The following is a 21,617-nucleotide window of genomic DNA, read 5'->3' as shown; positions in this document are numbered from 1 at the left end:
GTCCGGGTCTGGGCCTTTCTGGGGTTTGCAGTCTGATACATTCCTGTGTTGCCATGGCCACCGTATAACTATGCTTCTCTCGAGGATGTTTGTTTCAGTCACTTCCAAAAACATCACTGGACCTTGAAAGACCAGTCTGATCCTAATTTGGACTTGAGGAATGCAGTTTCTATGTGGGGAACTTAAGGAGTGAGAGAACAGACGGCTGTGGGATGGGATTTGGCGTGTCACGAGCCACATGCAGTGGAGTGAGTCTGCACAGTGTCCGTGGACCCCACCATCACCTTGTGGGGAGCATCTTGGAGATGGGGAAATTGAATCTCGGAGAGGTGATGTAGCTGTGGGCCTGGGAGCTGGGTCAGGCTGGGAGGACAGGCTGCAGGGCACCTACTGTGGTGTCCGCAGCTCCGGTTCCTGCACAGAAGTCCAGTCTGGGTCACAGGGCTCTGGGGAGAGCATCGCAGTTCCTGAGCGCAGTTCCTGAGCACAGTTCCTAGTCTGTCCCGGGCCTGCCCCCGAGCCTCCGCGTGTCCCCCAGACCTGGCAGCGGCCAACGTGGGCCCATCAGAGATTCACGGTCAGTGAGCACCCCGCAGAACCATCTTGTACTGGCCCCCGAAGTGAGACTGTCTCACCGGTGACACTGCCTGGGTGACGCTACACAGAGGCAGGCAGGACATTCTGTCCTAGGGTTTGGACGGGAACTGAGGGCTGGCCTGAGTCTCCTCCTGGGTGGGTTCACTGATCCTCAGTCCCTGACTCAGACCTGCAGAACGCCACACACCCATGTGCCTTTATCTCGCCCTTGTGACCGAATGGCTGTGTACCCTGGGGAGGCCTCTAGCGAGTCAGCCCGTGGCGGAGGGTCAGCAGGTGGCTGGGGGTCTTGTTCCTCAAGATGTGGTGCTACCGGAAGCAGGAAAGTTCCTCAGATGAAAAGCTGCTCTGGGATTTTAAAATTGCCTTTTGAGGATGTGGGGACAAATTTGGGAGAAACTAGAAAGGTTTTCCTCTTGGATCACCTGCAGGTGGCTGCTTTTCCGAGGGGCCGAGGGGCGAATGGGCGAATGGGCCGAGGGCAGCACCAGCCCTGCAGACTGCGGACCAGCAGCCCAGGGTGGAGCCTGCTCTGAGTTCTGCCAACACTGGAATGTGGTGTTTGGTTTGTTGAGATTTAACCCAGCGTTTGGTTAGTGGTTTGACCACACGTACACCTTATTAGCCCAGCTCAGGTGTGCAGAGAAGGCAGGCACCCTTCCTGGAAAAGCCGCCCACCTACCGGGCTTCCAGGCCACCTGGCTCTCGAAGGGGGCCTTGCATCCCTCTGGGAGCTTGGAGCCACTGCCTCTGGACACTCACTGGCGCTTGGTGGTGTCTTTCCCTGTAGCAGAGCGACAGCCCAGACTCTGAGGCACAGAGACAGTCCTAAGAATAGGCTGCTCTTGGAGGGCTCCGTGTGGGGCTCCTTGTTCATGGGCGAGTGGCGTCTCTGTCCACCTGGACTCTGGAGTGGTCTCCTCACCCTCCTCCCTCGCCCGTATGTTGGGAAGCTGACACAGGCGTTTGCGACACAGACATGAAACGGGGAAAACCAGGCCGGCTGCTTTCTCCTGAGCAGATGGGGCAAGGGGGGGAGCAGTGTGGGATGGGGAGTGGGATGGAGAGGGGAGGGGAGCGAGGGTGTTAGGGGAAGTGATGACTCAGGGAGTGACTCACAGGGAGGTGGAGGTTTCTCCAGGTCCCTAGGAGGCCCATGTTGAACCTCTGGCTGCACATCTGTGCTCTGGGTGGAGGAGGCGGGAGGTAGGGGGGAGGCGGTGCAGATGTCCCCTGTCAACGTGGCCTCAAGGTGAGGGCATCTCCTGCAGGCAGATTTTCTCTCTTCCCGAGGGGGGCTCACTGGATCCCAGAATCTTCCTTCATCTTCTCCCGTAATTACCAAGGGAGGAGGCTGGCTTGGAGGCGCATCTGCCATGCTGTGATTTCCTCTGTCACATGAGACAAGTCCTCAGCCTGCGTTGTTTATTTGGAAAGGGGGCTCTGGAGCCCTCAGGCTGCACGTGTGGCTGACTGCAGGAGTCAGCCCACTGCTGACCACGCTGACCATGGGCTCTGCGGGACCAACCCCAGGCTAAGCCGCTAATGGGAAGGGATGGTCAGGCCAGGTAGTCCCTGAGACCCCAAAAGAAGACGCTACCTCCAAGGCACTGGAGATGGTGGGCAGTAGCTCCCCCTGCCCCCAAGGACCCGCCCTTTCCTTTTTTTTTGGAAACATGATCCCAACTCTGCTGCCCACACAGAGACAAAGACCGACGTTTCCGTTGATCAGAAGGAGGGCGGCGTCTGCACCACCACAGTGGGGCCTGTCTGTGGACCCCGGTGGGTGCTGGCCTGGAGCGGGGCATTCGTCCACCTCTCTGTCTGCAGGGCTGGAGGGGGGGCCCACCTACCCATGATTGGACCCCACGCTCTTCTGGTGGAGCACATGCCCGGTGATGACAGATACTGTTACCAAATTTGTGGTGTTTCTAGTTAAAGAAGATACTCCTTATGTGTGTGCATGAGTTGTCTTTTAATTTGCAGCACGAACGTAGTGGATTAATATCCCAAACGTGAAAAGATGGGCATTTCAACAGAAAATGAAGCAGAAATCTCATACTGCTGGGAGAGGCACTCAGCCTGACCAGTACCTTAAATTTTTCCAGTGAAAGCGGTGGATGTTGTGCCATCTATTTAGTGAAGTGTGTGAATGTCGGTGAGGTCAGTGTTGGTGGGCATGGGGTGTTTCTGTCCCCATTTCTGGGGGGTCACGTGCATTATGCACCAGAGCCTTTGACGGTGAGGGGCCCTTCCATCAGGTGAGCCCCTGGGTGGACCGTTATCCTAAGGGGCCCATTATCCTAAGGGGATAGCCGGGCAGAGACTCTTTGCCCTGAGAAGCTGGGAGGGGGCAGGGTCATGGCGGCCTCGGTCATGGCGGGGGGGAGGGGGCAGCAGTTGTGGTCACTGCAGCCTCGGGGTTGTGTGGCCACTAACTATTTATTTACTTATTTGGAAAGTAGTTGATGGCATGAGGTTGAAGGAAAAAGATGACTGTATGTCAGGATATATACTGTAATCCCTCTTTCATTTAGAAAACGTGTCTTCGTCTGTGTCTATTTCTACTCCGTATTAAGAGTATCCGATATCTTTAGAGAAAAAAAACCTCTAGGACCTACCACCCTAGAAAGTTAATTCTGTTTTTTGCTTTCTGACATCTTTATGTATTTCTCATATTTTGGTTTTTTAAAAATAGCTTTACTGAGATATAATTCACATACCATATAATTTACCCACTTAACACATGCAATCCCATGGTTTTTAGTGTATGTGGAGTTGTGCAGCCATCACCACAGTCAATCTTAGAACATTTTCATCTCCCCAAAAAGAAACCTGTTCCCTCTCACCACCCCTTCCCACCAGCACCCGCCCTGGCCCCTCGGCCACAGATCCACTTTCTGTCTGTGGATTTGTGTTCGTGTGGGTGGAACCATGTGCTCTTTGGCCTTTGGTGTCTATTTCTTTCCCTTCACGGTGTCCCAGACCCATCCATGTTGTGGTGTCAGGGCTTCATTCCTCTTAGGGCTGAGCTGCGTTCCCTTGTGCCGCCATGGCGCCGTTAGCTGTGGGTGCCTCGGTGTTTCCGCATCTCGGTTGTCGTGCACGATGCTGTGAACCTGCAGCTACAAGACATTGCTGGACATGTGTCCACTTCGCGGGTGTGTTCCTGGGAGCGGGGCTGTTGGCCATGTGGCGACTTTTCCCGTATGAAGCGCCGCACGGGTCCGCACTTCCCTCGGGGCGTGGACCCAGCATCTCTGCCTGCTCACGAAGTGAGTTGCTGTTGGCTCTTTGGTTCCAGCCCTCCAGCGGGTCTGATTTTGGTTTCACGATGTAAAATCCTCAATGAATTTTCGTTCTTAAAAAGAAAAGCAATTTCTTCTTTTTAGTTAAAACGAAAGGGAGTGTTCTTTTCCACAAACGTGTCCTTTTTGGAAGCAAACAAAATTCAGATCGTAAAGGAGTGAAAGAAAGAGAAATTCTAAAATTTACATGTAAGTTAATTATGAATCAACTTCCTGTGGAACGTCTTCCTGGGGTGCATGTGCTGAATCGGGGAAGGGTGGGATCAGGCAATGGGGAGATGACACCTTCATGGTAAAGGCCCGAGACCTTGGCAGTCAGGGCTGCTCCGTGTCTGCGCCACCCCCTTTGTGGGCGTGTCCTCACCTCCAGAATCCATGGACATGGCCCCTCGGCTTGGCTCTGCCGTGGAGGGTGCCCTGGGTGCAGAGCCCCTCTGTCCCTGTGGCACCTGAGACAGAGCGTCGTCTAGCGGACGGTGAGTGGTGCTCTGGGGTGTGGGTGAAATTCGGTGTCCCTGAAGAGAATCAGTGTGCCACTGTGAGGAGGGTGAAGGCGGTGTCTGACCTCACAGCTCTTTGCTAGAGGCTGTGCAGGTGTGGAGTCAAGGGTTCCCGGTTCATGACTCATCACCCCAAAGAGGGCTCAGGGGCTTGCCGGGCAGCCCTGTCGCCTAACATCCTCTCCAGGTGATTCTAATTTGCAGCCTGAGAGTGAAAACAGTTCCCCGTGGAGAGAAAAGAGACAGAGCCCCGCTTCCCGGGATGGGGGCCCGGGCGTGGGCACAGGGTGTTGGGGTCCAGGTTTGTGTATGGTGCCCATTTCCAAGGCATTCCCTAGAAACATCTGTTGCAGGAAGCTCCAAAGTGCGGCTGGGCCTTGGGACGTAGTTCTGGTTTTGCGTGATGGTGGCTTCAGGCTATCTCTTGGGACACCAGGAGAGGTGGCAGCTGCCAGCTTCTGTCTACCCTCTGAACCTTGGGACAGCAGGCCCTCCCACCCTGGACATAGGTGCTATCTCAGTGGGCCTGGGCTGAGGCCGCTGTGCAGGGCTCCCTAGTCACTGGAGCGACCCCCACTTTCGGTTGCTTTCCCGGCTCTCATCTCGTCCCACTTGGTTCTGGTCCTTCCGAATCTCAGTCACCCACCCACCTCGCGTCCCTCTGGACATCCCTGTGGTTCCCGACAGTCTTAGTCCCGCAGGCACCACTGGCTTCCATCTCAGGTCATTGGGGGACGTGTTGACTCGCCTCCCCATCTGGCAGTCCACCCTGCACATCCCGACCTAAGCAGCTATGTCTGAAGGGAAACACACCCCGATGTGTGTCCCGCCCAACTGTGCTGGTCCACTGCTCCCACTTTCCCCTACATGGCAGTTCAGCCTTCCCCCTCCTCACCCCTCTGTGCTGCTCCCAGCTGCTCACCTGAGGAGATCTCTCTGTGCTCCACCACCCGTCTGCTGGTCGGCTTACACAGGGCTGTCCCTGGGATCTGTCGCTGCTGTGGGTGAACTGTCTGCACTGTCTTCTCTATACGTCATGAGTCTCACTGCTTCTCCTCAGCCCACTGCCTATCAAAGCTGCACCTGACCCCTGACCCCAGGTCCCAGCTCCCTGCCCTTCTCTCACTCTGCCTGCCACACTGGCCTCCCTGTTGCTCCTGAACATGAAAAGCACGAGCCCCTGTGGCCCCAGGACCTTTGCACGTGCTGTTTCCTCTTCCCAGAGCCTCTCCCACCATCTTTGCAAGGTCCCCTCCCTGTTCACATGTTCAGATGTTCCCTCACCAGTAAGGCCTCCCCCAAGAGCACCCATTCCAGAAAGCAGTCCTGCCTCCCACCCCCGAACTTGCTCTGCTTTTCTTCACAGCCCTCACTGCCATGTGACGGTCTGTGATCGCATCTGCTTATCGCCTGTCCCCTCACCTCAAATGTGAGCCCACGGGCCAGGGCTGTGCTGCTTGCACCTGTACCCAGTGAGCCTCACAGAGGGCCATGTGAAGGCTGTTCAGTGTGGTCTGCGTCTTGCCTTGTGCCGAGTGGAGAGGGAGGTTCTGGACCCATCCCCACCACACAGCGGTGCGTCCTGAGGGAGCAGCCTCAGGTGGGCTGTGGCTGGAGGACCCCGTGCCGGGAAGTGAGAGGGGAGGGGCTGGCGGCACAGCCCTGAGGTCACAGGGTCCTCCTCTGGGAAATGTTGTCTCTGAGCTCTTGGCGGTTCCCTGGTTACCGCCTGGGGCATCCTGTCCTCCTCACATGGCTTGGGAGAAGCACGTCCATGGCTGGCGGCTGCCTCGTCAGAGCTTCTGCTTGAGTGCCAGAGTCCTCCTGTTGGGGCTGGGCGTCCGTGTCCCACGTGGATCTGACGGCGGAGTTGGGCAGGGAGCAGCGGCCGCAGCCTGCCTGGGATCCCGTCTGTCCAGAATCACATTGACAGGATGCCGGGTTCTTAAAAGGGCTTCGAGAGGGAGCCACAGGACATCATTTCCAGAACTCTTCTGTGTGCCATGTGCTAAGGCCCGGCTGGCGCATTAGAAGAGGCCTTGGCCCTCAGCGCCAGCTCCTGTCCATGGAGGGAGTGCCATGCTCATGGGCGTGCCATCTCGAGAACTCGCACCAAGTCTTTGGTGGTTTTAATTTTGACGAAGTCAAGCTCACTGGGTTTTTCTTTTAGTGATTGTGCTCCTGGTGTCACGTCTGAGCAGTCTTGAGCTCACTCCAGCTCATGAAGACTTGTTCCTTGAGTTCCTTCATATTCAGCCTCACATTCAGCTGTGTGACAACTTTGAGGTGACTCCTGTTGGTGTGGGGTAGGGTCTCTGTCCATGGCTGGACCCCTCTGTTTCCGTCACTGGTGCTTGACGGGAGTTTCAGAGCCTGGAACCCTGAGCCCTAGGCCTCCCTCTTCCTTCTCAAGTGTGTTCTGCTTCCCAGCTGGGAGGGGTGGGCACGGGCTGGTGTCTGGGTTTCTGACCTGTCAGACCTGCCAGACCCAGCCGCTCCCAGACCCTTCCTCCTCGCTGACCCGGCTCTCCGACTCCCTGGTTTTTGGGTCCAGGTGTGGGCAGAACCTGTTTTGTCCTCAGTCTTGTGGGAGCCCCTCCGTCTTCTGCTTTCCTCTCTTTCACACCCCTACCCATCTGAGCTATTCCCGCTCTCTTGTCACACGCGCCTCCTGTATCATGAGGGCTTCTGGATCCTTGTCTCCCATGACCCATAGCTGCTCGAAGCTCCCAGATTCATGCTAGCGACCTTCATCCCGTGCCTGACACCGTCCTGTTGGCTGAGTGAGCAAAGGCCTGAAGGAGCGCCCTCGTTCCTCAGACCCCATCCTCTGGGGCTGATGCCACCCCTTCTGGGAGGCTGGCATCTCTACCACCCATCCTGGGTCAGTCTCCCCACAGCCGTCCTCTCACTGGGGGTCTTGTTCTGGCTTCAGGCTGGTCCATTTGTCCCATCTTCCTGGGTGACTGGGCCATGCTAAGCTGATCCTGGGCTGCAGGATGAATTGCACACAGGGCGGTGCTTCAGGAGCCCGTGATTCTGATGGCGTGTCATGGGCCTGCATTTAGGGGATGTCAGTGCTCCAGGGCTTCATTACTGCATCGTCGGGACAGCGTGGTAGAAGGTGGACACCAGTGACACCGGGTCAAGCAATGGCACATCATGCCACCAAAATGCTGTACTTTATGGAATCTGTGTCCTTCATCAGTTATAAGGTGCGCCCTTATTTTATGCCTCACCAAGAAGCAGCAGCGCTAATTAATCTAGAAACAGTCCTTACCCTGGTCGCAGGAAACGTTCTGACTCCAGAGATGCTAACTGTTGGGGAAGGGGTCATCTCAGGATTGATGGAACATGGTTCTGGAATCTGGGATGGGAGATGCAACTCTGGAACTCTGCTTTGGGAGCTGGTCCCCATCCCTTTTTCTGGTGGTCGCGTCCATGTCACTCACAAACTGTCACCAAAAGGCTCCTGTGTCACCTTTCTTTCCTGCGTGGTCCAGGGCCACAGGCTGTATCAGTTCTTCCTGTTTTGGACTCAGCCATAAATGTGCATGAGGAGGGACTCTGGCAGACCCGAGGTGCTCAGTATGTGCTCCCTCCTCGCCCGTGGATGCAGATCCCGCTTGCTATGGCCTCTGTGAACCAGCGTTTGATAATGCAACCTGGCCCAACCAGCACAGTCCCTGGCTCTCTGCCCTCAATTAGAGTTCACAGTTGATTTTGTCTCCGTCTGTGCACTTGTGCATGGGTGATGGGCACAGGGTCTTTGTGCAGGGTCAGCCCTTTGGTGGGCAGGGGTCTTCACCCCCATGAGGGGCAAAGATGGCAGCCCAGTCAGGACTTTACGCTGACTCCTGGAATAAGGGGAGCAGTGTCTGAAACTGGAACGCCGAGTTTACTTTTATGGTGAGGCTGTCCCGCTGCCCAGAGCTCAGAACATCCCCACCGCCCGGACACACTCAGCGGGCGTCGCTTTGTGAGGCCACATGTGTCTTGCTCTCTGGTTCCCTAAGCTGCCACTAACCCAGTGCAGCGGTCGTCATGTAGTGTGAGTGCCTTTGGGGCACGTGCGAGGCCGCATCCCACTAGGAGATTTACCACCTGCCCGCTGTCAAGTCCAGTTTTGCTCCAGTTAAGAAACGCAGTTTCATGTCTCAAAGGGAAATGCAGAATAGCGGTTCTTGGTGCATTTAGAGTGAGAGTGCATGCGGCGCCCACGGTTGCGCTTAGTCTGCAGGCCCCTGCGATGCCCGCAGCTGGCAGCAGGTGGTACCTCAGAGCCTGACGGTCGCCTCTGTTGTTTGTGCAGCCCCTTCTACGGAGAGGACTTCTACTGTGAGATCCCACGGCGCTTCCGCCAGCTTGCCTTCTACATCTTCGACAGAGACGTCTTCCGGCGGGCCTCCATCATAGGTAGGCACTCCACAGGCTCCTCCACCCTCCTGGATGGGGTCTCGTTTGGCAGAAGTGGCATCTCTTCCAAGCTCCCCGCTCGGAGCAGCTGAGTCTACACGGCCTTTCTGGCTGTGCTGGTGGTGATGGCCTGGAGGCGGCATCCCCATGGCTGGGACGGGCTGCCTGTGCCTCACCACAGACTCACGCGGGGGACCAGACATGCTGGCAGAGGCCTGGGGGCTGCCCTTCAAGGTGAGGGAACAGTGACCCCCAAACCTGTCCCTGGAAAGCTTCCCAGGGCTCCTCCCAGGGTGGCTTGTAGAGGGGGCCCTGCCCACTGTCCCTAGGCAGACCCTCTGGGACTGCCGACAGCCCTCCGTGGGGGTCAGGATGGTATTGGTTTCCTTAGAGTCATTGGGGTCCTCTTAGAGGTACCTGCGACACTCAGAGTTTTCAGGGTACTCTCAGAGGTATTGGGGTGCTCAAAGGTATTAGGGTTCCTTAAAGGTATGGGGGTTCTCTTGGTGGTCCTGGGGTGCTCTCAGAGACGCCAGCACATCAGTGGAGGGCTCCTGGAGAGAGTGAGCCCACTGTGAGTGTCGGGGAGGATGTGGAGCAGCAAAGACCCTGAGTCAGGGTTCCCCTCTGCCCCAGGAACCCCAGTCCTTTCCACTGTGGCCCCAGAACAGACACTGAGACACAGGTGTTGGCGCAGTGGCAGCCACTGGGGTCCAGGCACGTGGGACGCAGAGCTGTGCCTGTGTGCTCCCGAGGACACTGTGGGCGTTCCACTCCTGGGCAGCATTGGACTCTGACTCATGTGGCTGTTCATTGGCGCCCCTCACTTCTGGGGCTCGGCCAGCGCCTGCTCCCTGCCCAGGCCACTGGAGAGGTCCCCACGGATCCCAGCCACACACAAGACAGTTGTCCACCGCCCTACTGTCCCTCCCTCAGCCTTGCGCCATCTCCTATCCCTCCTGGCCTTGGTGGTTCTCCCACCTACTTAGCTCTCAGCTTGTGTCCAGCAGCCCCACAGGCCCCGTGGGGTCTGCAGCACCTCGGGGGAATCATGCTGAGCTTGTGGCCACCATGTGCTCATTGTCACTGGATAAGCCCCACCTTCCCCTCCTCATCCTTCCGGCTGACCCTCCAAGACTGCATGCCCTGAGCCCACCCTCTCCCGAGCCCTGTGGTGGCGATGCCTTTTCTTGCTTGGACATGGCCTCCGTGGCCTCAGAGCTTGCCCCTTGCACCCGCTTCAGCCCACAGCCGCCAGAGCTGCCTTCTCTACATGGGGCCGTCAGCTTCTTCTCCCAGTAGGAGGCCATGATGGTGTCCCACAGCCATGAAAGAGCTCAGAACACGGTTGGGCCCGGAAGCGACTCTTGCATGTGGCTCCCTGGCACATGGCTCAGGCTTGGGAGGCAGTCACTGAGCATGTGTTGAGAGAATGGAAGATTTTTGAAAATATCCCCACACATATTTATTCTATTTTAGAAAAGTGCTGTGTTTTATAGACAGTCTCCTATCTGAAGAAACCCTTTTCTGGGGTTAAATGCTTCTACTTTAGAACCAGATTTATACAAAAAAAAAGAAAGAAATTGTTAAGTTTGAGGCTACCCTGCCTGATTTGGGTAGAGAAGGTAATCTGTACTCCCTAGTTTGACTCAAGACCTTTCATAATCTGACCCAGATTGTTGTGTGGCTTAACTTCTCAGTGTCCACACTGGCCTTTCTGTCTAAACGTAAACACACCTGTGTGTTCACACACATGTGGAGCCATAAACACACCCACATGTGCATTCACACATGTGGAGCCATAAACACACCCACGTGGAGCCATAAACACACCCATGTGCACATTCACACTTGTGGAGCTATAAATATCCCCATGTGCACATTCACACACGCGTGGAGCCATAAACACACCCACATGTGCAGTCACACGTGCATGGAGCCCCACTTGTGTACCTGCACGGGGTCCGCTTGCACCATCTACTTGCCACGTCCTCTTAACACCAGAAGCCTTGTTAGTGCCTCTCGGTTTTCTGAAATCTGACTGCTTGTGCCGTTACGAGCTCATATCCGTCTATCTCCAAGCAGCATGCTTTTTCTTTGCTCCTGGGAAGGGAGCTTAATCCAGGCACCCAGCCCCATCCATGCTGGTGGACCAGACTCTCCGGGGGCTGAACCGGGAATTCCATAGTTTTATGAAGTTTCTCAGGTGCTCTTATACTTGGAAGGAAACTAACATGAGCTGAGTGCTTCTGGAAGCGAGGACCGCGCTGGTGTTTTCATGGGCATGAAGTGTGCCTTTTCACCTTCGTATTAACACTGGGTGTGGAAGTCATCTCCACTGATACATGAGGGAAAAGCAGAGGCTCAGAGAGGGTAAGACACTTGCCTGATGCACAGCAGCAGGTAGTGAGCTAACTAGTCAGATCTCCTGTCACATTCATAGAGAAGTGATTCCAGTGTGGGCAGAGACGCAAGGAGGACGTTGTGTCTACAGGTGTGAGCAGAGACGTGGAGGAGGACTTTGGGTCTGCAGGTGTGGGCAGAGATGCAGAGGAGAATATTGGGTCTGCAGGTGTGGGTTGGGACGTGGAGAAGGTCATTGGGTCTGCAGGTGTGGGCAGAGATGCAGGAGGAGGACGTAGGGTCTGCAGGTGTGGGCGGGGACGTGGAGGAGGACATTGGGTCTACAGGTGTGGGTGGAAATGCAGAGGAGGATGTTGTATCTAGCCCCAAAGTGCCAAGCCTGAAGAGGAATGCAAACATCCTCCCACTTGGGGCCCACAAAAGTCCCCTGGGCCTCCTGGAAAGGAAGATTCCAGGGCCCCACCCCAGAGATTCTATTTCCTCCTCTGGGATAGGGCCTGGGAAGCTGTGCTTTAGGAAACTCTCCAGGCGTCTCGACGCAGGTGACTGGTGACCACACTTGGGGAGACACGGATTCACAGACCCAGGTGGGCGATGGGGAGCAGTGCTTCCTTCCAGCTGCATCCTCAGTTTCAGTCATTGCTGTGAGCTAACTTGAGTGCACACGTGTGCTGTCGTGACTGGGGGCCTGATAGGCCTGTGTGTGCACATGCTATGTATACATCTGTAAATATACATATGTATAATAAAGTAAATATACACATGCGTGCACACATGCATGCTGTATAAGCTGACTGCCTCTGTGGGCACAGCGTGCACGCTGTAAGCTGACTGCATGCACACACATGTGCATACACTATGTAAGCTGGCTGCACACGTGTGGACATACTGTGTAGGCTGACTATGCATACAGATGCACAAACTTGCACACACTGTAAACTGCACACGTGCACACACTTCAAACTGCATACATGCACACATGTGTACATGCACTGTAAGCTGACTGCATACACATGCACACATATGTACACACACTGTAAGATGACTTTGCATACACATGCATGCATTTGTGCACACTGTAAACTGACTGCATACACATGCACACACTGTGAGCTGACTGTATACACATTTACACACGTGCGCACACACTGTAAGCTGACTATGCATACAGATGCGCACATATACACAAACTGTTAAGCTGAACATACCCATACTCGTGCACACATTATTTAAGCTGAATATGCACATATGTACACGTGCACATACTGTATAAGCTAAATATACAAGCAGGCGTGCATATGCCTTTGCACACTGTCTAAGTTAAACATGCACACACGTATTCTAAGCTTTAGCTCATGCAAGCACACACACACATGCACACACACATTTTCATGAAGTCTCAGAGCCCTACCCAGCGATGCTGCCGTGTCCCCACTTGGCAGCATGGTGTTGAGGCAGGAGAGGATGGTGACGTATGCCCGGGTCTCACTGCCATGTGGCCAGGGGCCTGCCTTCAGTGGTTGCTCCTTCACCCCTGTCCTGTATTCCTCCCAGGATGCATCACATCTGGGTAGGGGCTGGGAATCTGCATTTCTGACAAGCTCCCAGCTGGTGCTGAAGCTGCTGATCGGGCACCACACTTGGAGATTCACTGTTTGCAGACTCCTTTGAGGCAGGGCTGTTTCTCATTTGTAGGAAATACCCCCACCCTGTGCCCCTGCCTCTCCTGCTGACTTGCTACAACCACCTCAGGTAATGTGTGAGGAGCAGAAGTGCTCATGACAGGTGGCCCATCCACACGCAGGCTGTGTGGCCATCAGGGAGCAGGCGGTGGTGCCTGCTGTGGGGGTGGGATGTGAGCTTTCTCCTGCTGGGGTGGGAAGTGCCACCTTCGAGATGAAATGTCACCAATGTTGCTCTTACTGGAAGGAAGATAGGGTGACATCATCAGTTTCCCCAATTATGTGTTTTGGATTATAGCAAATAATTGGAATAATTGGTGGTGATGATGGAGAGACTTGTGCGTGTGTGCCTTGTTAGGTCGGAGGCCTTGTTGGCTTGGAGGCTGTGTCCCCTCTGGTGACAGCCTGTCCTCTGTGCTCCTGTTTCAGGGAAGGTGGCCATTCAGAAGGAGGACCTGCCAAAGTACCACAACAGGGACACCTGGTTCCAGCTGCAGCACGTGGACGCTGACTCGGAAGTGCAGGTGAGGCCCTGACAGAGCCACAGCCAGGGCGCGGGGTCTGTGGGTGGAGGAGGCAGGCAGGTTCTGGTCTTCACAGGGGTGGCAGTTAGCAGGCTGTGTCCTTCATGTGGAGTAGATGAGTGCTTGCTAATTTTGTTCATTCAGTTGGTTATCATCACACTTTGTCAAGCATGACTGAAGCAGCTTTGAAAACGTGAAGAGAACGTAATTGAAGGTAAAGAGAAAATAAAGCTGCTGGTGAGAGCCCACAGGCTCATCTCAGGACCCGCGTGTACTCCCTGTACTTGGCATAGAGGGCTGCAGCCCTGAAAAAGTCCATCCAACCCGACTGGTCCAGCCTGGCCCAGCTGCTGCTGCCCGGGGCTGAGGAAGCACCCAGTGCGGCATGGTCCCCACTGCCTGGGGTTGAGGAAGCGCCCAGTTTGGCACAGCCCCCGCTGCCTGGGGCGTTGGGGCTCACCCTGCTTCGGCGGGCATTGTGTTCACGGGGGCTCACCCCTTTGTCCAGGGAAAGGAGCTACCCCCTTGCCCAGGACAGGCTTCTCCCCTAGGAGGGGAGACAGAGACAACAGCAGGGCTCCCAGTTCCCAACCTTCCCTGGGAGGCAGCTCTTGGACTTGGCAAGTGTCCAGAGAATGGCCGTCAGGATGGTGGCCTCTCCTACCGTGACCCTGGCTTGTGTGGTCCCTGTCAAGCCTGGTTCTAACCCCATACCAGCGTGGGAAACTCTGTGACCAGGAGCCATGACCAGACACAATGCCAAGACGCACGCACGGTTTCATCGGCGGCATCCGAGAGACACTGAGGCTTGGCGGGTGTGTGATGTGCGCAGGGTGTCTGGCATAGGTGGGCCCACTTGGAGCTCAGTGCCCCATTCGCCAGGGAAATGTGCCAGCAGTGTCCTCTTCCGGCCTCAGTTTCCTCTTCTGTAGTATGGGGTTTTATGCCTGATGTGGCAGTGTGGTGTCAGGCACACACTCGCGGCAGTCACTGCCTCATGAGGACTCCCACCCAGCTCCTGGTGGCATCTGTGGGTCTGGCCGGGCCTGCATGTCCTCACAGCTCCTCATGGACCCTCAGCTTCGGCTGAGCTCTGAGGGTGGAGGCGTGGTTCAGGGTTTCCACCTACTGAGACTGTAGCACACAGCCCTGGTGGCCCCTGGTGTTGACCCACAAACTTCGATAGAGACAGGAGCAGCTGGTGTGTGGGGTGAAGGGGCCGAGCTGTCGAGACTATGCTTCACAGCTCGACCAAGGGCCACATGCCCAAGGAGACTAAGAGGCACTGTGATCACTCAGAACTGACAGCTGTGCCCCAAGTCAAGGAGCCAGGTTCCAACAACAGGTGCACAGTCACACCAGGAGGACATGACACGTGCTCCCGCTCAGGTCACTTAGACGTCTCCTCCTTGGAAAAAAGGTTCCAGAACTGCTGTGCTGTGAAACAGTGCTCTGTGACGGGAACCATCCCTGCTTTTCATTTGGCAGTTTTCCCTGTCATTTTCATCCTGAAGTAGTATAGCCTGTGCACTATCATCAGAGTGGCTCCAGCTGTTTCACCCCAGATCTGAGTTTGAGTTCACTGGAAAGGGCAGCTTTTCTTTTTCTTGCCTTTTTTTCCCCTAAACTTTTAATTTTGAAATGGCTACACATGCACAAGAAGTCTCAAAACGCAGGACACAGGGAGCAATGATGAGCAGACCTGCCTGAGCTGTGCTGTTTATTCCTGAAGACTGACGCCGTGCTTTCTGCCATCCCTTGTGGGACATCCTGGTTGCAAGGTCCCAGCCAGGATGCTGACTTTCCTACGATCCACAGATCACTCAGATCTCACCAGTTTTACCTGTACACGTATGTACAAGCATGAGCGTGTGCATGCATGCACAAGCACAGATGTATCCTGTGCAGCTGTCACACTCAGTGGGCCAATATCAATGGTGATTACTAATGGAGGCCACAGCTGACATTGGGGTTGCCCACACGCAGTGCATCCTGTTGGTGTGACGGGGGTGTGGCACCCTGGGCTGTGACACAGAACCATGCGGACAGCTTCCAGGAGCAGGGGGGACGCCCCTCGTTAGTCATTGGTGATTCACATCCCCTCTTTCCTAGGTGGTCTTGCTGGAGGTTTATCAGTTCTGTTGATCTTTTCAAAGAACCAACTTTTGGTCTTGTTGCTTTTTTCTGTTTATTTTCTGTTTTCAGTTCCATTGATTTCTGCTCTCATTCTTGTTTCTTCTTTCCTTCTGCCCACTTTGGGTTTAATTTGCCCTTCTTTCTGTAGTTCCCTGAGGAGGAAGCTTAGATGAGTGATTCCAGGTCTTCCTTCTTTTCTAATATGCATTCGATGCTGTAAATTCCCTCGAAACACTGTTTTTGCTGCATCCTACAAATTTTGATAAGTGTTGTTTATGAAAAGACATGAGTTCAGGGGCCGGCCCTATGGCCGAGTGGTTAAGTTTGTGTGCTCTGCGTCGGCGGCCCAAGGTTTCCCTAGTTTAGGTCCTGGGTGTGGACATAGCACCACTCATCAAGTCATGCTGAGGCAGTGTCCCACATGGCACAACCAGAAGAATCTACAACTAGAACGTACAACTATGTACTGCGGGGCTTTGGGGGGAAGAAGGAAAAAAGGAAGATTGGCAACAGATGTTAGCTCAGGGCCAAATCTTTAAGGGAAAAAAATTCAAAATGCTTGTGACATCCTCCTTGGCCTCTGTTTATGGAAGGGTGTTTGGTGCCCAGATGCTCTGGGATTCCAGCTGTCCTTCTATTCTGACTCCTGGTTTAGCTTCTGTGTAGTCAGAGTACATGTGTGGTTTCTGTTGTTCAGCTGTGTCCCCGTGGGCATTCGCCCTGGGTCTCTCTGGTGGTGTCTGTGGGCTTGGGGCCGTGCTCTCTGTTGTTAGCGAGTTGTCAGGTGGAGTCGGACCTGGTGGGCAGGTGCTGCTGTCAATTCTCAGCTGATTTTTAAACTTCTTAATCTCATTGTTCACCTCAAATAGGAATGGGAAAAACAAATGAGCGTTTTTAATGCTCTGTCCAAAGGTGCTTTCTTTGACCAAGATGAATGGGGGACGCCTGCCTGGGCCTCATCCACCTCGCCTGGGTCGTGGTCACCGTGTACGATTCAGCTTGACCGGTGGTCTGACCTGCTCCAGCCGGGGTTCTGGGGCGTGTGAGGCTGGGCTGCCCTCGCCGTGCCCTTGCTTGGCAGCTGGGGTTTGTGGCTGTGGAGGGGGCCTCTGTGGGGTCCATGCGAGCCGGGGGCAGTTTCTTGCGTGGCGTCATGGGGTTCCTGTGGGGTCAGACTCATCCACGTCGAAGGATCTGTGGAGGCCGCGCCCCAAAACCTACCCTTCCCTTCCCTGAGGCGGAGGGTGTGGCCCTCGTCCGCGGGGGTGGTGTTTGTGGTTGTTTGTACAGGAGGTGGCATGTCACCCACGAGAGGCGCCGCCCAAACCTCAGCGAAGCTGCGCGACGGCCGCTGCAAGCTCCAGTCTGCGGGGTCGCTGGGTTCCTTGGGGGACCCCCTCATCATGAGTGGGTTTGTGGTGTTTGCGTGTTGAGCTGCAGTTTCTGCCGCGTGGGAGGAAGTGCTCGCCCGGGAGGAAGCTCGCCTGTCACAGGGTCTCCTGAACATGCTCGTCCCCTTCTGGGGAAAACAGGAAACTGGTGTCAGTGCTGGGGGGTCCGTCCACCCCAGACGCGCTGTTCGCTTCTCGGAGCTCGATGAGGATCGGTTGGTGATGTGGGAGTCTGAACTCCCCGGGCAAGTGGCGCGGTGCCCTTGAGGGTGTAGGGACATACACGTCACCAGAGCTGTCCTGGAGGACTTCTGCCTTGTCCCTTAGTCACGAGCCATTGTCCTGGGCTTGCTGGGAGGCAGGCTGCCACTGTCAGCTGCGGGTCCTACTCTCAGCCTAGATGACAGTGCCCGCCTCGTGGGCTAGCGCTGAAAACTGCGGCTGACCCAGAAGCTCTCACCTGGCACAGGACGGGTGCTGTCACCGTCGTTGCTATCACTTTGGGTCTGTTTTCTCTGCCCGAGGAGCCAGGTGGCACCAAGGCCCCTTCCTCGGTCACCAGCCTGGGGATTTGCTCATGGCAGCTGCGGGAGGGGCGGTCAGCCAGAGGTCTGGGCCGGACATGTGTGCAAGGAGAGGCTGCGCCTCCGAGCCACTTGTTTCTGTGCCTGTGGGACAAGGGGCACGTCGGTGGAAGCTCCGAGGGCTCCCTGGTGGAAGAGCCCGTCAGTCCCTGGGGAAGCTGCTCTCCGGGTGAGTGCGTCCCTCGGCATGTGCGTCCCTCAGCAAGTGCTCCCGGAGTCCGCGCTGCACCGCCAGTCAAGCTCTTTGCCGATGTCAGCTCTGTTCTCAGGACACGGGGTATCACCTGGGTCACAAGGATGTGATGTGGGCTGGCTGGTTCTGGTGTCCAGCAGGTCAGTGAGGAGAAGGCTGAAAGAGGAGCCCTTGGTCTTTCCCGCAGTGGTGGAGTGGCTCGTGGGCGCCCAGGCCTGGGTCAGGCTGCCCCAGAGGAGGCCGGCCCTACTGTCCACGTCATCAGGGGCCCAGGCTGCCCTGTCCACTCAGCTCCCCACGTCAGTGTCATGGCTTGGTGGCTGCTTCGGCTTCATCTTTTGATCACAAAACTGGCCCTGTGCTGTGACCTGGGTGGTCCCAGAGCCTATCCAGGGGAGAGGCTGGTTTGCTCTAAGAAGGTTCCATGGGAAACATGTGGCCATGTCATGGCCTGTGCACTCTCAGAGCCACATCTGCCCTGCAGAGGGGCCTGCAGGACGCATAGGCGGGATATGAGGGGACATGAGGACATGGGGGCTTGGGGTGAAGGAGGCACCCCCCACCTGTCTGATGCTGGGCCCTGGTTTCTGGTTTATTTGCTGAATAAGTGGATCTTGTGCCTCTGTAAAAGGTTGACAGTCACACACGGGGTCTGGCGCTGGGCCGGAGTACTCCCTGCACCTCGCTCACAAGTGCAAGGGGTTCTCCCTCACCTCAGGCCATCATGATGGGGTTGTCAGGTTGCACCCTCCCCTTCCTCGTCGTCAGTGCTGTGGGCATTTTGGTGAAATGCTTCTCAGATGGTCTAAAGTCCACCTCCGACCCTGCAGGCGCAAGGACAGTGGGCCGTGTGGGTTGCCCTATCAGGACTGCCTCTTCTCAGGCAGAAGGGCTCATTGTCAGGGAGCAGCGGCTCGGGGTCACAGATCTGAAAGCCTCATGTCGTTTGCTGGATGGTTTCTCGTGGGTGAGTCCGGAACCGGGGTTATTGCCGGCGAAGGGCCAGGATGTTCTCCCTGCAGACACCCAGGGTCTGTCTGGGGACACGGATGCAGCTCGTCCAAGAATCTCACAAGGGCTAGTCACTGGAGCCGCAGATGGAGCCGTGTGGACAAGTGCGCTGGAAGGCCTGCGGGTGAGGGGGAGGAGAGCGGCCGGCGTGGGGATGGGCAGTGAACCTGGAGGGAGGACCATGCAGAAGTCTCTGAGCCACAACGGGAACCGGCTGCACAGGAGCATCCATGGGGCATCCAGAGGAGTGAGCTCAGGAGGCCACAGGGACCCGACTGAGTGGTCCTGCCCACACCCCCCGCCGGCTCTGTCCTGTCTGCCCATCCTGGGTCCTCTGTGATAAGGTGGCCTCAGCCCCCAGGTTGTAGAGCCCAGAGGTTCTAGTCAGAAAGGACCTTGGAGATGGTCAGTGCAGCCTCCTTTTCCTAATTAGAGATGACTTTATTTTTTAACGTATGCTTTTTCATGAGGAAGATGGGCCCTGAGCTAATGTCTATTTCCAATCTTCTACTTTTTTCCCTTCTTCTCCCCAAAGCGCCCCCAGGACATAGTTGTGTATTCTAGGGTGAGTGCCTCTGTTGATGCTATGTGGGATGCTGCCTCAGCATGGCCTGACGAGGGGTGCCATGTCCGTGCCCAAACAGGCAAAACCCTGGGCCTCCGAAGCAGAGTGCGTCAACTTAACCACTAGGCCACGGGGTGGGCCCCAATTAGAGATGACGTTAATTCATGTTCCAGTATATCCTCTCACGTGAACGCATGCATCGTGCTCACTGCTGGACTTTAGGGGCAGGTGTTTCTTCTCCTTTCTTCGCGTTTCTCCCTCTCCTTCATCACCCCTGACCCCTGATCACGGCCTGGTCGCGTCGTCCCAGCCGTGTGACCCTCTGCACAGACACACACAGGTGGAAGTACAGCCTGGTCTGCGCTCCCCTGTCCTAGCAGTGCCCATGGGCACTAGCCTCCTGCCTGAGGAGTGACGCTGACCTTCCCTGGCCTCTGACTGGGCCTGGGTGCAGACGCAGACACACGAGATGCTAGGCAGCGTGGCCCAGACCGCAGGCTGGGCCATGTGAAGGAAGATGACCTGGAGAACAGCCATCAGGGACGCCGTTTCCCCAGCTTCTCTTGAGCTTTCTCATCTCTTTCCTTTGAGACAGTGGCTGCTGTCAGCAGAGCAGGGAGTCCTGTGGCTGAAACCTTGAACTCTGGGTGCCATGCCCATCCTGGTCCCTGGGATCTGAGCGGGGGCGGGGGGGGCAGTGGTAGGGCGAGTCGAGGCACGGTGGACACCTCACAGGGTCAGGCATAAGCACATGTCTGTAAACGGAGACTCTGCTGTGTGTGGCTGTTCCCCGTGACCTCTGACCTTTGTGCTTTCAGGGCAAGGTCCACCTGGAGCTGCGGCTGAATGAGGTCATCACCGACACAGGCATCGTCTGCCACAAACTGGCCACGCGGTAAGACCTGGATGGCCATCGCAGCCAGTCTGCCCCAGGGAGTGGGGTGGTGGTTTTCAAACAAACGAATCAGAATTCTTCCCCAACTCAGTGATTCCCCAAGAGGACGTTGTTCCAGAGGTTTTGGCATGGAGCCTGAAAACCCTTGAGATGCAGGCGCTCGTCTTGGGTGTGATGCGCTTGATTTCTGCAGATAGCCAGAGTCCTTCACGGTGACGTTTAGGCACACAGGTTGGCATCACGCCCTGGCGTCACCAACAGGGAGCCGTGAGGTGGCAGAACCAGGCCCTAACACAGGCCTCCAGTCCCAAATCCAGGAGGAACCCCGACAAGGGCGCGTACGTGATTGTGGATGTGTATGTGCACCTGCGTGCATGTGCACGTGTGAGTGTACATGAGCATGTGTGTGTGCGCATGTCTGGAGGTGGCCTCAACACCTGGTGGTGGGGCTCTTGGCCCTTAGGGTCACAGACCCCTTAAGTCCCCTGGAGGGAGCATAGACTGTCTAAGGTGCCCTGACACACACACTGTTCTGCACTCGTGTGGAAGGTCTCCAGGCCTCGGGGCACACACGTCCCGGTGGAGACCCTGCCCTTGTCTTTGCCAGCCGCACGTGCCTGTCTTGGGGGCCAGCAGGCAGCGGAGAAGGTGGACTCTGCTGCCCTGCAGGGCCTAGGGGTTGGAGAACCAGGGTCCCTGTGAGTGGAGGGCAGTGTGAGGGTCTACCTGCTCCATCGGGAAGGGCATGATGACATGTGGAGATCGGTCCTCTGGTTGGGGGTGGGGGGGGCGCCACAGGAGGTGGGGAGGGCCTTCGCGCTGGTCCTGCCAAAATGCCGGCTGGTCAAGGAGTGCATGCAGCCCTTGGTGCCCATGCCTTTGGGGCAGGGAGACCTTGCCTCAATTTGCTGCCTGTGGGTAGCATCACCCCGTGTCCATCCACTGCTGAGTCTGCATGTGGCCCATTAGGACCCCAGTCGTCAGGCTCTGGGTCTTAGTAGGGTACACGCTGGGCTGTGGTTTCCAGGAACACGAATATCTAAACTTGGGGCTGTGAGCAGGCAGCTCCTTCCAGTCTCCCACTGCTGGCACACGAAGTCCCAGAGGCTGTGACTCGGAACTCAGGCCGAGGGCTCGGGGTCTGATGTGAAACATGGCATGCTGGGCACATGGACCCTTTCTCAGTTTTGATTTTTTTTTTTGAGGAAGATTAGCCCTGAGCTAACACCCATGCCCATCTTCCTCTACTTTATCTGTGGGATGCTGCCACAGCATGGCTTGATGAGTGGCGCTACATCCACGCCCAGGATCTGAACCTGCAAACCCCAGGCCACCAAAGTGGAGTGCGCAAACTTAACCACTGCGCCACTGGACCAGCTCCTAGTTTTGCTTTTTTTAAGGAGCTGTGGTTTGGAGAAATGTGTGGATGGGATTGGGAAGGTTCCGTGCAG

The 21,617-nt window shown here is 56.1% G+C and overlaps 1 protein-coding gene across 1 annotated transcript in view; it reads left to right on the top strand.

Annotated features, from left to right (window-relative positions):
• The window catches only part of RASA3 (RAS p21 protein activator 3), an 89,784-nt gene that overhangs the window by 36,456 nt on the left and 31,711 nt on the right, over positions 1-21,617 (top strand). Inside the window, exons 3-5 of the mRNA XM_044779639.2 lie at positions 8,718-8,821; positions 13,297-13,391; positions 20,090-20,166. Coding sequence (XP_044635574.1) covers positions 8,718-8,821; positions 13,297-13,391; positions 20,090-20,166 — 276 coding nt within the window. The remainder of the gene's footprint in view (positions 1-8,717; positions 8,822-13,296; positions 13,392-20,089; positions 20,167-21,617) is intronic.

The sequence above is a fragment of the Equus asinus genome, chromosome 11, assembly GCF_041296235.1.
Source record: "Equus asinus isolate D_3611 breed Donkey chromosome 11, EquAss-T2T_v2, whole genome shotgun sequence".
Taxonomy (NCBI): Eukaryota; Metazoa; Chordata; class Mammalia; order Perissodactyla; family Equidae; genus Equus; species Equus asinus.
This window is presented reverse-complemented; position numbering and strand designations above follow the sequence as displayed.